The 14,056-nt window shown below is 34.8% G+C and overlaps 1 protein-coding gene and 1 non-coding gene across 3 annotated transcripts; one reads left to right on the top strand and one right to left on the bottom strand.

Annotated features, from left to right (window-relative positions):
- Positions 1–774: 774 nt before the first annotated feature.
- On the bottom strand, positions 775–3,751 carry LOC111390439 (LEAF RUST 10 DISEASE-RESISTANCE LOCUS RECEPTOR-LIKE PROTEIN KINASE-like 1.1). 2 transcript variants are annotated; one of them, XM_023015490.1, is made up of 4 exons: positions 2,879–3,751; positions 2,540–2,581; positions 2,140–2,385; positions 775–2,022 (listed from the first exon to the last, which is right to left on the bottom strand). In XM_023015490.1, the coding sequence occupies exons 1-4, from the start codon at positions 3,588–3,590 to the stop codon at positions 1,049–1,051; spliced, it is 1,974 nt and encodes a 657-aa protein (XP_022871258.1). In that variant the 5' UTR covers positions 3,591–3,751; the 3' UTR covers positions 775–1,048. The 2 variants fall into 2 exon arrangements, with proteins under 2 accessions (XP_022871258.1, XP_022871259.1); XM_023015491.1 differs by having other exon boundaries at positions 2,540–2,575; positions 2,879–3,750.
- A 10,233-nt stretch (positions 3,752–13,984) lies between these two features.
- On the top strand, positions 13,985–14,056 carry TRNAN-GUU. The gene has a single exon. It is a non-coding gene; the product is annotated as a tRNA-Asn (tRNA).

The following is a 14,056-nucleotide window of genomic DNA, read 5'->3' as shown; positions in this document are numbered from 1 at the left end:
TTGGAATATTTTTACTAGTTGTGTAAGAGATCCAAACGCCCCATGACAAGGAAAAGAAAAACATCCCTAGAAAATTTCTTAATTTTCTTTGTCAGTTCCATTATTCAAATAAAGAGTTATGCAAGTTGGTAAATTGTGATTGGGTAGTTGAAAAATATTTTTTGTCCAACTACCAATGAAATGCTGCCAAGTGTTAATGTAGAACAATTCTTATGAAATCAATGCAACATAACTCTCAAATAAAACCAAAGAGTTCTTCACTTTTGACAGAATGACAGGAATGGCATCATCTCAGATGCGTGGTATGTGCTGTACTGGTGGCAATGCATATCAGTTTACTAAAAACTATCGTTGGCGTACCAAATGTTTGATGCACTGGATTTAACATCCTCTAATAGGACGAACGAAGAACAACACGTTAAAATGTTGTATATTGTTTTATACAAAGTTGTCAGTAGTGCATAGCAAACATTTTCTTGGATTATTCAAGCAAGAGAACAACACATCTCGATGTTAAAAAGTTACATCATTTACTAGCATATTCTGAGTCTTATTTCTATATTTACTGTTTGTGAAGGTGAAAGGATAGAAGATGATATAAATCCCACCCATTTGGCAAACAATATAAAGGGTGTTTAACAACATTCTTACCAGCATCTACTTGTAGAAACAACAAAAACACCACACCAGATGTTGAAAAAGCTACATCATTTACTAGCATATTCTGAGTCTTATTTCTATATTTACTGTTTGTGAAGGTGAAAGGATAGAAGATGATATAAATCCCACCCATTTGGCAAACAATATAAAGGGTGTTTAACAACATTCTTACCAGCATCTACTTGTAGAAACAACAAAAACACCACACCAGATGTTGAAAAAGCTACATCATTTTACTAGCATATTCCCAGTCTTTAGTTCTATATTTACTGTTTGTGAAGGTGAAAGCATAGAAGATGAAATAAGTCCCACCCATTTGGTAAACAATATATAGAGTGTTTAACAACATTCTTACTATCATCTACTTGTAGAAACAACAAAAGGAATCTCACCCACTGGAACTAGTGGTTGTAGAGTTACTAATCCACATATCAGTCACAGCACTTGGTGAGCATTTCAAATTCTTGCTCTTCAACAATACAATATCATCTGTTTCAGGTGAAGGTGGGATCTTTACACCTCTTGGAACACTGTGACTATCAATAGTCTCCATTTTATTCTCAATTTCTACCTCCTCGTCGCCCCTTATCTCCTTCAGAAATGCTAATACTTCGTCCATAGAAGGCCTCAGATCCTTTTCACGTTGCAAACATCGGAAAGCTAACTCCGCCACTGAAGTAGTCATCCTTGTAACTTCAGCATCAGATCCAAATCCAAGAGATGGATCGATTAAGTCGGGAAATGCACACCGTTGTATCCTGCTTACCACTAAGTTGGCCAAGTTGGTTTCGTGCCTATGCCTACTTATATCCACTGCAGGCATTGATGATATGAGCTCAATGAGGACAACTCCAAAGCTGTATACGTCACTTCTATTAGTAAGTTGGTAACATTGATGATATTCCGGATCCACATATCCAGGGGTCCCCTGAGGGGCAGTTGATATATGAGTGACATCATTAGGGAAGAGTCTTGAAAGCCCGAAATCCGCAACTTTGACACAAAAACTGTTATCGAGCAGTATGTTGTTAGTCTTCACATCGCGATGTATTATATCAGATGCATGCAGGTATGCCAATGCACAAGCAGTCTCTATGGCAATTTTCATGCGAATTGGCCATGAAAGTGGTGCTTCATTAGCTCTGTCACCATGGATATGATCCGCAACTGTGCCATTAGGAATGTACTCGTAAACGAGTAGGAGTTCCCGGCTGTGCCTAGATGTACAGCCATAAAGAGAAACAAGATTCAGGTGCCTCAAGCAAGTAAGGATTTTGATTTCATTCATGAACTGCTCTACTCGTTTGTAGTTATGCTCGTAGAGGCGCTTTATTGCTACTTCTCTTCCATCCCGGAGTTTGCCTAATTAGAAAAGAAGTCAGACTTACTATTAGTATTAAACAGTTATACACCTAGCAGACAATTTTATCTATCATGATTTTGATTGACGTTGCTTCATAATGACTAATAGATTCTTACCGTAGTAGACAGTTCCAAAACCTCCGTCTCCAAGTTCTTTAGAAGAATCAAAATTATTGGTAGCCTCTTCAAGTTCTGTATAGGTGAAGATGGCGATACCAAAGAAGAGACTCCCGCCTTCAATGTCTGATTTTGAGGGATCGGTGGATATGTTCCTCGAAAGTAAGTATGCATCATTGATTCTTTTTTTATGGCGCCAAATGAAAAAACCTACCACGCAAAGTGTGACTATACTTCCAGGTATAGCTGAAAACCATAAACAGAGAAATCAAGAACTCAGAAACCAAAAATTGAAAAGGAAAACCTCAATTGGAAAAAATTATGTAAAGAAGTTTTGAAAGTAAGAATGGGAGTTTGACATCTAATATGTAATGTATCTGCATTCCTTTACCACATTTACCTGCGGCTAGAATCTTCTTCAAATCCCTCCTTTTCTCTGTAGCCATAGTCAACGTGCAAATATGTCAGTTCAAACTCAACTGAAGAAAGAAAAATGAAACCCGCAACAAGGCATGAAGAACACATCTATGTGAGGGAAGGATATAAACAACTGTACTCGTGAGGACTGGCATATAGCGATCACGTGATAAATTGTCAGTGACATATAATCAAACAATTCTATATGTTTTAAAGTTTAAATCGCTTGAACCCTGTTCTGGATTGCGGGCAAAAATGCAAAACAAAAGAAAATATGTAGAGGGATGACTCGTAATCATCCATGTTCAAAGGCCGATGGTACCTTTATCACATCGAAATTCATTCTTCATGTTAGTTGTGCAGTTTCCTCCTTTTCTGTGGCAATTACGACAATCATCAGACACATTCCATTTTAGAAGACAATCAGAGCCTAACCGCTGGAACAAGTCCAATGAATCTGAGTAACACTGTAAATTGCCTGGCAAGGGAAGAACTGAACAGTCGTTGGGGGGCGGAAGACTTCCATTCGACCTGGGGTAGTATATATTGAAGAAATCACAACCATCGTAGTTTCCATAAATTTCTTGGAAATGAGGTATCTCATTGTCGTAGTTCCTATATTTGGCGCATTTAAACAGAGTGATATTGGGGAAGAACGAAATCGAAATCGAAGGAGAGTGTGGCATAGGGAGAAGAAAAAATAAATAGCATATTTCCTTATTATTATATAAAACACGTTCACGAAATGGATTTCGAATAAATATTTCATTGGGAGATGACTTGTTCATAATATCAAAGGAAAAGGATGTTGAATGCCAATAATTATCCAGTTGAATTTTTGGATTCGGCCGAGCACTGCAGTCAACCGTGAACAATCCACATCCCGAAGAATTGGCCAGAGGAAACTCCAAATTGCCAAGATTTCCACACTGGAACTGCCTTGGGCATTGAGAATCAACAAAGTGAAGGATATATAGATGAAACAGAAATACAAAAACAATTAAACTGGAAGCAGCCCTACGGGAGAAAACCATGCCAGCCTAACTCAAAAACGAACAGAAAGAAGAAGAATATAGAAATCAAATTCTACTGCGGTTCTCTAAATTCAAATAATTAATTCACTCGCAACGTAAGTCAGGGTGAAAGTGAACACGGCAGTTGACTTGGATTTTTTTTCATGAAGACTTGTGAAAACGAAAAGAATTGTGTTGAAACAGTCAGCCTAAACAGATGACACCGATGAGCCAAGTTTCGTATACAACGAATTTTTTTGTATTCCTGCGAACCAGAAACAACTTCAAGGCCCCACTCTTCACGTCGTTTCCAATTTTGGTGGAAAATTAAACGATATTTACTTCTTCGATGGATTTTACATTTTATTGTGAAAGGTGATTTTTATTTATTTATTTATTTTTTCTAGAATGTGTAGTTAACAAGTAGAAATAAATATGAATCTACATGCAATTTATTTTATTGAGAAAATTCATGGTTGAAAGTAAATTTTAAAAAATAGAGGTCAAACAAGAACTTTGTTATGTAGCGTCAAATCCCTAATCCTCTATGTGATTTACACTTGTGGTGTGGCTTTTGCAGAACTTTCCATGATTATTGGGACAAGTTGCCCTCTATCGACTAGTAAGGTTTGTGTTGGTTCTTTGCATGTGTTAGAGAATTGGGGTTCCATCATAAAAATATGATCAGTCGATTTCCCTACACACATTATTCACCGTATGTCTCGTCGATGTGAGGCATTTGTTGGCATCCTAACAAGCTAATCCACATTTGTTCTTCTATGTCAACTCATATTTGATCGACAATAGCCATTTAAGCAATCGTTTATAATATTTGATTCTCTTGATTTAATACCTTATAACTGATCAAATTAAAGGAGTCAACACTTTGACATTGAGGTCGAAAATGTCATGCTAGGAAAATATGAAACTAAAAGCAATAAAATATGAAACACTTAACAATGAGGGCGATTATGTCGAACTCATTCACGCAAGGCATAATGGTATATCTCTTTTCTTCATTTTCTTCCTTCTATTAGCTCATTGTATCACAAAATCAGTATTTAGCTCAGTTTCATTCTCCATTCATCTTGCGGGTCATCTTTCAATTATTTGTACTTTGGTCCTTGATTTTTTTCCCATTTTAGCGCTTTTTCGTTTCTTTTCTTTTGAATTCTACCATATCTATAAACATAGTCCTACAAAACGAAATTATACAAAATTAAGTTATAGCTCAAACGTTTTGATCAACAATTAGTCATGTTTTATGGCCAAACAAGTGTGTAAAAACACATTTATCAAACCCCCAAACTTGAGCTATTGTTTGTCCTCAAACAAGATAGTGACTTAACTCTATACAAGATATGACCTAATAATCTACCGTGTCTCGAGATTAGAATTTAGTAATCAACACAAGAAACAGTTTCAATAGTGAACAAATTAAATCAACTTTTACCTGTCAAATGCATAACTCAACATATTTGTGTGAACTCATGTCAACATATCAAACTTATAATTGGTTTATTCCCGACCCACAGTGGTCAAATATATCATTTCCTCACTCGAGAGATACACACCCCAAAACTTGTTCTTTTCACTCAATTATCACGGGTGTATTTTAAATTTAGGAGTTTAGGTAACTGTAGTCCTTACTTCTCTTAATTTGGATAAATATCACTATTACAAGTTCACAGATCTTCCGTTTTGATTGCTTCAACCTGTAAGACTAAACTAAGCTACTTGTCTCACATCAAAGGTGTAGTTTCATCAACCAAATGTCCAGTCAAATATATCATTTCCTCACTCGAGAGATACACACCCCAAAACTTGTTCTTTTCACTCAATTATCACGGGGTGTATTTTAAATTTAGGAGTTTAGGTAACTGTAGTCCTTACTTCTCTTAATTTGGATAAATATCACTACTACAAGTTCACAGATCTTCCGTTTTGATTGCTTCAACCTGTAAGACTAAACTAAGCTACTTGTCTCACATCAAAGGTGTAGTTTCATCAACCAAATGTCCGAGAGCTTTCTTCATGTTATTGTGTCTTTGCTTACTTATTTTCTGAAATTTTGAATTTTTTTATTACCATATTCTCATTTGCTTTCTACATAACTCATGTAGCAAGTTTTAAACCGATAACTCTCAAACCAGTTGGCTTTAGGGCACCAGATTTTAAACCCTTGTAGATTTACTCGCTCGAGTTATAAAGGCTCGATAAAATGATTTTTTATTAACTTCTCCCCTTCTTGCTTTTTATATGACCCTTGTAGCGAGCTTTAGGCCAATAACTCTCAAACCAGTTGACTATAGGGCACCAGGTTTCAAAATACCCTTACAGACTTACTTGTTCATGTCATAAAGGCATTGAGAGAGGTATTATTCTTACACAAATTAATATTGTGCCCCTTTTTTCTAGACATTTAGACTCCAAAACCACCCATCAAGTTAAGACTTTCACCTAATCTTCATTTCATTGGTCTTAGGCAATCTTCACAGTATAATTTCACGCATGGAACCCCACTTATCTCAATGTTCTCCTACAATCGCTCAATCATCTCCAAACTACTCTAAAAACGGCTTATGGGTCGATATAATAAAGGTTTTTTGGGTTTATCCTATTATGTTCAAGAATCCAATCACTAGCTCAATGTGCAGAGCATGAGTGTCATGCACAAAGACTGTTAAGTTTCACATAAACAAGTATTGGATAATCTAATCATGCACTCTTTCCACTATTCACTGTCCTTACCTATTCTAATATTCACATCATTACCGACAAGGTTATCAAACTCACACAAGCACACAAAGTCATAAACAAGAATAAACAGAGCATGCAAGATTTTCTTTTCACACGATAATCACACAGAAGGTAGTAAATTAAAATTAGAAACAACTAGTGATGAATATCAACGGTACCATGAAAATTATGCCAAAATTATGCCACCCACAAACTTATAAATCACATGTCCTTAATGTACAAGCAAAAATAATTAAAATAAATTAGTAAGGATCAGAAACTCCCCGAAGTAGTTGCGGATAGGTAGAAGGATCAAGCTGGCCCAACTGGTAGATGTCATGACAACCATCATCTTTCTCTATTGCTAGGCTTTTGTTTACTGTTTGGAGAATTTAAAGCAAATATCAATAATAACAAATAAAGTTTGAAATATGTGCAATAAAATCACACTACGTAGAATTCTAATATTCTAACGTCCCTGTAAAAATCCTATAAGAGAAGATAAGTTTTTCTAGTTAGTTGGAGATTGAAATCTAAGTATAACCTTAAGAATGCATATTACATCAATGTAAGCTCAACATAATGATAGGATGTTAAGATGAGTCTAAGTAAATTTAACTTAATAGATAAAAATCCCTAAGTTACTAATGCAAGTCTTAAAATACTATCTAAAACGTGTTAAAAACAATCTACATACATGAGTTCCTAAATATGGCTCTAAATACTTAGGTAATCCCTAAAATTCTACTTGTAATGCAATAAGTAATCAAAAAAAGTTAAAAGTGATAGAGGAATGGGTTGCCTAGCATTAAGTGCTGTATTTATAGTCTAGAGATCGACTTTTATCACAAGTGTGTTATTGGAATTTTTATATGGTTTTGGAGATCCTACTTGGTTTGCTCAATATGATCTTTTTCCGTATTGCAGCTATCTTCCAAATTTCAACATTGTCCTTCTCCAAGTAGTGTGATTTCCCTTCATCATCCGTTTGGAACTCAACAGTGTAAACCTCAATCTCCTTCGAGTTAGTGAGAGTGGGTTGAGGATGCATAATACAGGCATCATAAACTTCTGACAGGTTCTGCAACTCAAAAGTGTCATGAATTATGTTCTCAACCACCTCAATCTGGAAATAGTTGTCTGATTCAATAGGATATTTCATCGCTTTGAAAACATTGAAAGAAACCCACTTCTCCCCGAGCCTCAGAATTAGTTGACCTTACTGCACATCTATAAAAGCTTTTGTAGTAGGAAAAAAATGGTCGACCCAATCTGAGCGGCATGCCCTTGTCTTTTTCCATGTCTAGAATTAGGAAATTCATTGGAAATATGAGTTTATCCACCTTTACTAAAACATCTTCAATTATTCCTTGTGGATGAATGAATGATCGATTAGCCAACTGTAGCGTCGTCGTAGTTGCCGTAGGTTCTCGCAATCCTAGTTTCTTGAAAACAGATAGTGGCACTAAGTTAATACTAGCACCAAATCACATAAAGTTCTATCAAAGTAGCAATTCCCTATAGTGCAGGGTACAGTAAAACTCCCTGGATCTTTTAACTTTGGAGATAACTTCTTCTGAATTCTAGCGTTGCATTCCTCTGTCAACATCACCATTTTGTGCTCTTCCAGCTTGGGGGCTCGTATGGATTGACAGGAGTAGTTGCTTTAGCCCGTGATGTATTTGAACTTTCCTTAGTAGTTGTTTCTTTGGTTTGGTTAGTCTGCTCCTCATCAGAAGTAGTCACTGTTTCTTTGTCTGCATATAATCCCTTCACATTGAATTCTCGTAATTGAACCCCACTTCTTGTAGTAATTGCTTGAACATGTTTGCTTGGATTCACTTAAGTACTGCTTGGCAAAATATCTGGTGCCCATCTTGTCATAGAAAGTGATCTCTGTCCCATCTATATCTTTAAGGGTCCATTTGATTGCAAATGTGGAATTTGGGTGGAAAGAAAATGAATTCCAGAGAATTGAATTGATGGAAAATTATTTTCCTGGAAATTGTAAATTATTGTGTTTGATTAGTATAATTTTTCATATGGAAAATGTTTAAATTAAAGTGTTTTTTGATGTCCGTTTGGTTTTGTTTTACATGAAAATTTTCAATTAAAAGGATAGAATTTACTGGTATTGAGAATGAAATTTGTTTCCATTGCAAAAAATAAAAATAAAAAAAATTCAAGAAAATCATCTATCTTTGGGTGTTCGTTTGGCTTTGTTTTATATGAAAATTGTCAATTAAAAGGAAATATTTTTTTTTACAATAAATCTTAGAATTTGTTTTCATTACCAACACACAAAAAAAAAACAAACAAACAAACAAAATGCTATAGTAACATGGAATTCCAATTGGTTTTCCTTAAAGACCAAGAAAAAATCAATTCCCGAGACAAGCAAGAAAAGACAATTTCATGGAAATAAAACCCTATCAAACACCATAAAGTTGGAATATGAAATTCAGTTTCCATTTTCCATGGAAAATTTTGGTGTATCAAACACACCCTAAGTTCTTAATTACATCACCCTAATTCTGGAGAGTAGTTTCAGTTTTCTGATGAATTGGTTATTTGCTTCCATGTATTTATAAGTTTTTTTCCATTGACTTTGCAAACATCTTTTCCAACTGAAATGTCTTCTCCTACTAAAATTGCTCATGAAGTCTATTCTGATTTTGAAATTGATTTTGGTTACCACCACACAAGGGATTTAGATGCTCTCTCCAACCGGAATTGTAAGTATCTGAAGTCAGGCTGTTTTGTTGATGTTGACACCATTGTGCATACTCTACTTGTTCCATTCCTTATGACGAAATTGGGCATTCTGATGTACTGTGATTCACTCCACATTCTTCACAACTTGGTTTTCATGCATGTATTGCATTCGCTGACTGTGATATACTTTCCACCTTATGGAATTGAGATAGGGCTAAATAGGCATCCATTTCATACGCACCTGGTGTCTTCTTTTGAACTGCTCGTTCTAACGTCCACATAGTTGAAATGGTGGCCACTGTCTCAAATAGCTTTAATGCTTCATCAATAGTTCTTGTTGATAGTGACCCATTAGATGAAGAGTCAACCATGTCCTTGAAGGTTGGAAGAAGTCCTGCATAGAAATACTTGACTTGGAGTCCCTTACTAATCACATGGTGTAGACACTTCTGAAGCATGTTCTTGAACCTGTTCCAATTTTCATCAAAAGATTCAAATTCTCTTTAACGGAATATAGAGATGTCATGTTTTACCTTTGCAATTTTGGCGGGCAGGAAAAACTTGATGCTGAATTTATGCGCTAACCCATTCCATGTGGTGATGTTGGTTATTGGTTGAGAATCTAGCCATTCAATTACTTTAACTCGTAATGTGTATGAGAATAGTCTTAATCTGAAGCATCGTCTGTGATACCCTGATATCTGAAATGTTGGCACATCTCCAAGAATCGAGAGATGTGCGTATATGGGTTTTCTTCAGCTCTGCATAAAACTGGTGTCCATTTTGAAACAATTGTATGACGTTGATCTTCAGTTGGAAATTCGACTGCCAAAAGGTGGATACATCATGTTGGACTGGCTTTGAATTATTTGAGGGATCATGAAATCCCCTACAAGCATATTTCTCTCGTCCACAACTTCCTCTTCATTAGCTTGAATTATCAATTTGTTTTTTTCGTTAGCCATTTGTCTTTACTGTTTTTGGTCTTTTTGATGTTTTTATATCTTGAAAAAGAGAGATAAACGAAAATAAAAATGCAAGAATACAAGTAGAAGTCCGAATTATTGCCAAGATAAATAAAATCACACGAAAACTCAATCCCTGGCATCGACACCAAGAACTTGTTCACGAAATTATTCTTTCAATTTGTATCTGCAATTGTATGGTTCACAACAAGTAATAAAGTGGAAAATAGAGCTCGAATGTCGTCTCATAGAGATTGAGTAACTAAACTTAATCTATCTCAGCCTAAACCAAAACCAAATTATCCAACAAGATAATTGTGGCTTGATTAACCCTAACCTAGACTAAATATGCAATTGTATGTGAATTTGATTAACTATATTGTGAAGTGACGTTTTGAATGCAAAATTGATGTAATTAATGAATGTAAAGCGCACTAGGATCACGAATCTTCAATCAATGTTAACTCTTAACCCTAGTTCAACAAAATGATAACACGTTGAATTTTTTATGAATCAATGCTTCTTAATCTATCCAACAATCTCTCTCAAGTAATGTTAAACTTGCTCTTACATACCATTAGCCTACATCTCAATGACAGGTGCAATTATACAAGAATACATGTGGTTTTGAGAGCAATTAAAGATTCACGCAAGGCATAGATGTATATCTCTATCCCCTATTGGACCCGATGATGATTTATACACTGTCGAACACATTTCCCTTCTCTTAAATGCATGAAATAAGTCATCACACCCATGCAATTACGTGCACATAATTATGGAAACAATTAATTGTATATAAATCATTCAAAAATTCATAACATGTTTTGATGTCAATATTATAAAACAAGAAATCAAAAATTTACATTACGAGGTTCATCAGTATCCTAGTACATGAAACCTAGCCTGGCATGGAAAAATTAACAAAATACACAAAAACTTTAAGAAACGACATCATCGATGTTAGAATTTGCATGTAATCTTGTCGATCTTCGCGTGTCTCTTCGTTATTGTGGTTCAAAATCCCCTTCAAGATGTGTTCTTTTCTCTCACAAGGCGTTCTCCCTTTCTTTTGACGGCTCTAGGGATTTTATATATGTCCATTAACTTGTTTCCATAAGAGATTGAAGCAAAGAAGGAAACTGAAAATCACGCATCAGATTTGTACTATGCGACCGCATGGTTATGCATGATTGTCCCTTCAATTTTTCTGATTACTATCATGCGGTTGCATGATGGTTCATACAACCACATGGTATAAGGTTTATTCCCAAAAGTGGCATTTTGTTTCTCGAACTTCAAATTTCTTGCGTTTTGAAATCTTTTCTCATTTTTCTTCTCCTAATACTTCAAATCTTCAACAAATTGGTCCATGATTCTTTAACACCTTCATATATGCTTTCGGTTCATGTTTTGTCTATTTGCACTTTGGTCCCTACACTTTTGTTTTCTTCTGTTTTGGTCTCTCTTTTTTCATTTTCTTCCTTCTATCATCGCATAATATCACCAAATTGGTACTTAGCTCATTTACATTCTCCACTCATCCTTCAGGTCATCTTTCAATTATTTGCACTTTGGTCCCTCCACTTTTGTTTTTTATTCGTTTTGGCACTTTTTCATTTCTTTTCTTTTGAATTCTACCATATCCATCAACATGATCCTACAAAACGAAATTATACAGAATTAAGTCATGACTCAAGTGCTTTGATCAACAATTAATCATGTTTTGTGGCCAAATAAGTGTGTAAAAACGTATTTATCATATGACTAGGTAAATAGCTATGTGGCTCACTTTATATTTTGCATCTATATGTACATTTCATGTTATTTTTATAGTAAAATTTGAGAATTTGGCTTATCTCCATTGTGTTGTATTATTGTTAAGATTTGTAGATAGTGGATTGCAGGTCGATTAGTCCTATTTATAGGGAAAATAAATTCTAAATTCTATTAAAAGAATTTATAAAATGTTGTATATTATAGAAGCTTTGATGGTGGAACCAACTTTTAGTTGGTATCTATCATCGGCACACGTAACGTTTTGGGTCCACTAGCATTATCCGGAGTGGGGCATGTCACTTGGAGCATATTTTTGTATAGACTCTCTAAAATAGAGAACAACTTGTGTTTAATATTTAAGTGTGTAAAAATGCACTTATCAAACCCCCAGAATTGAATTATTGTTTGTCCTCAAACAAGATAGTGACTTAATTCTATACAAGATATGACCTGATAACCTACCGTATCTCAGGATTAGAATTTAGTAATCAACACAAGAAACAGTTTCAATAGTGAACAAATTAAATCAACTTTTACCTGTCAAATGCATAACTCAACGTGTATGTCTAAACTCATGTCAACGTATCAAACTTATGATTTGTTTATTCCCGACCCACGGTGGTCAAATATATCATTTCCTCACTCGAGCGATACACACCCCCAAACTTATTCTTTTCACTCAATTATCCCGGGGTGTATTATAAAGTTAGTAGTTTAGGTAACTACAATCCTTACCCTCTCTTAATTTGGATAGATATCACTATTACAACTTCACATATCTTCTATTTTGGTTGTTTAAACCTTTAAGACTAAATTAAGCTACTTGTCTCGCATTAAAGGTGTAGTTTCATCAACCAAATGTTCAAGGGCTTTCTTCATGTTATTGTGTCTTATTTTCTGAATTTCTGAAATTTTTTTATTGCCATATTCTCATTTGCTTTCTATATAATCCATGTAGGAAGTTTTAGACTGATGACTCTCAAATCAGTTGATTTTAGGGCACCAGGTTTTAAACCCTTGCAAGCTTATTTACTTGAGTTATAAATGCTCAATAAGATGACTTTTTATTAACTTCTCCCATTCTTGCTTTCTATATGAACCTTGTAGCAAGCTTTAAGTCGATGATTCCTTAACCAGTTGGTTTTAGGGTACCAAGTTTCAAAATACCCCTCAGTCTTACTTGCTCGAGTCAAAAAGGCTTTAAGAGAAGTATTATTTTTACACAAATTAATATTTTTGCCCTTTTCTAGATATTCAGTCTCCAAAACTGCTCCTCAGCTCAATACTTTTACCTAATCTTCATCTATTTGGTCTTAAGCAATCCACACAGTATAATTTCATGCACGAAACCCCACTTATCTCAATGTTCTCCTACAATTGTTCAACCATCTCCAAACTACTCTAAAAATGGCTTATGGGTCAATACAATAAAGATTTTTCGGGTTTATCCTATTTTCCTCAAGAATCCAATCACTAGCTCAATGTGTAGAGCATGAGTGTTGTGCACAAAGACTATTAAGTTTCACATAAATAAGTACTGGATAATCTAATCATGTACTATTTCCACTATTCCTAGTCCTTGCCTATTCCAAAGAGAAAGTCATTCAAGAACTTTAGCATTAGTAAGGTAATATACCCCCAAATAATATATTTGTAGAATCATAGAAAATTGTCAAAAAAATTTAGCTTTAAAAGTTTATTTCCTAGAATCTATCAAAACTGAGTCTGACTCATTTGTATGTCTGAAGTTATAAAATTTAGTAATTAATGTTTCACAAGCTTCAAAAATTTTGAGAAATAGGTAAGTTGAGTTCCACCCGTGACGTTATAAAAATTTTGCATTCCATAGAAATTGAGCACTATATTCTTCAAAAATCATTTTCTACTATGTGATATGGTAATATATATTAATACATCTCTAATTGTTTCAATTTTTTCATTAATATGTATTCATCTTTCACAATTAAATCAAATATATGACATACACAACAAATATAAAATAAAAACCAACAAAATCAAGATTAAGAACCCTACATAGTTTGTTAATTATAAGTTTATTAACACCTGCATAATCAAATTTAAAATAATGAATTTTATATCCACAACGATATTCTTCTATTACGACTTTGCGGAGATCTATGTTTTTGGTAAACAGTCGCCCAGGCATGGTCATTGCGACCCTCTTTGTGAGGAGGCATCGTTCCAATCTCCCATTGTTCCTCAGTAGCTCAGTGGTAGAGCGGTTGGTTGTTAATCGATTGGTCATAGGTTCGAATCCAACCTGGGGAG

This window comes from Olea europaea, unplaced genomic scaffold (assembly GCF_002742605.1).
Source record: "Olea europaea var. sylvestris unplaced genomic scaffold, O_europaea_v1 scaffold682, whole genome shotgun sequence".
NCBI lineage: Eukaryota > Viridiplantae > Streptophyta > Magnoliopsida > Lamiales > Oleaceae > Olea > Olea europaea.
The sequence above is the reverse complement of the archived record's forward strand: the minus strand, read 5'-3'. Positions and strand labels throughout refer to the sequence as shown.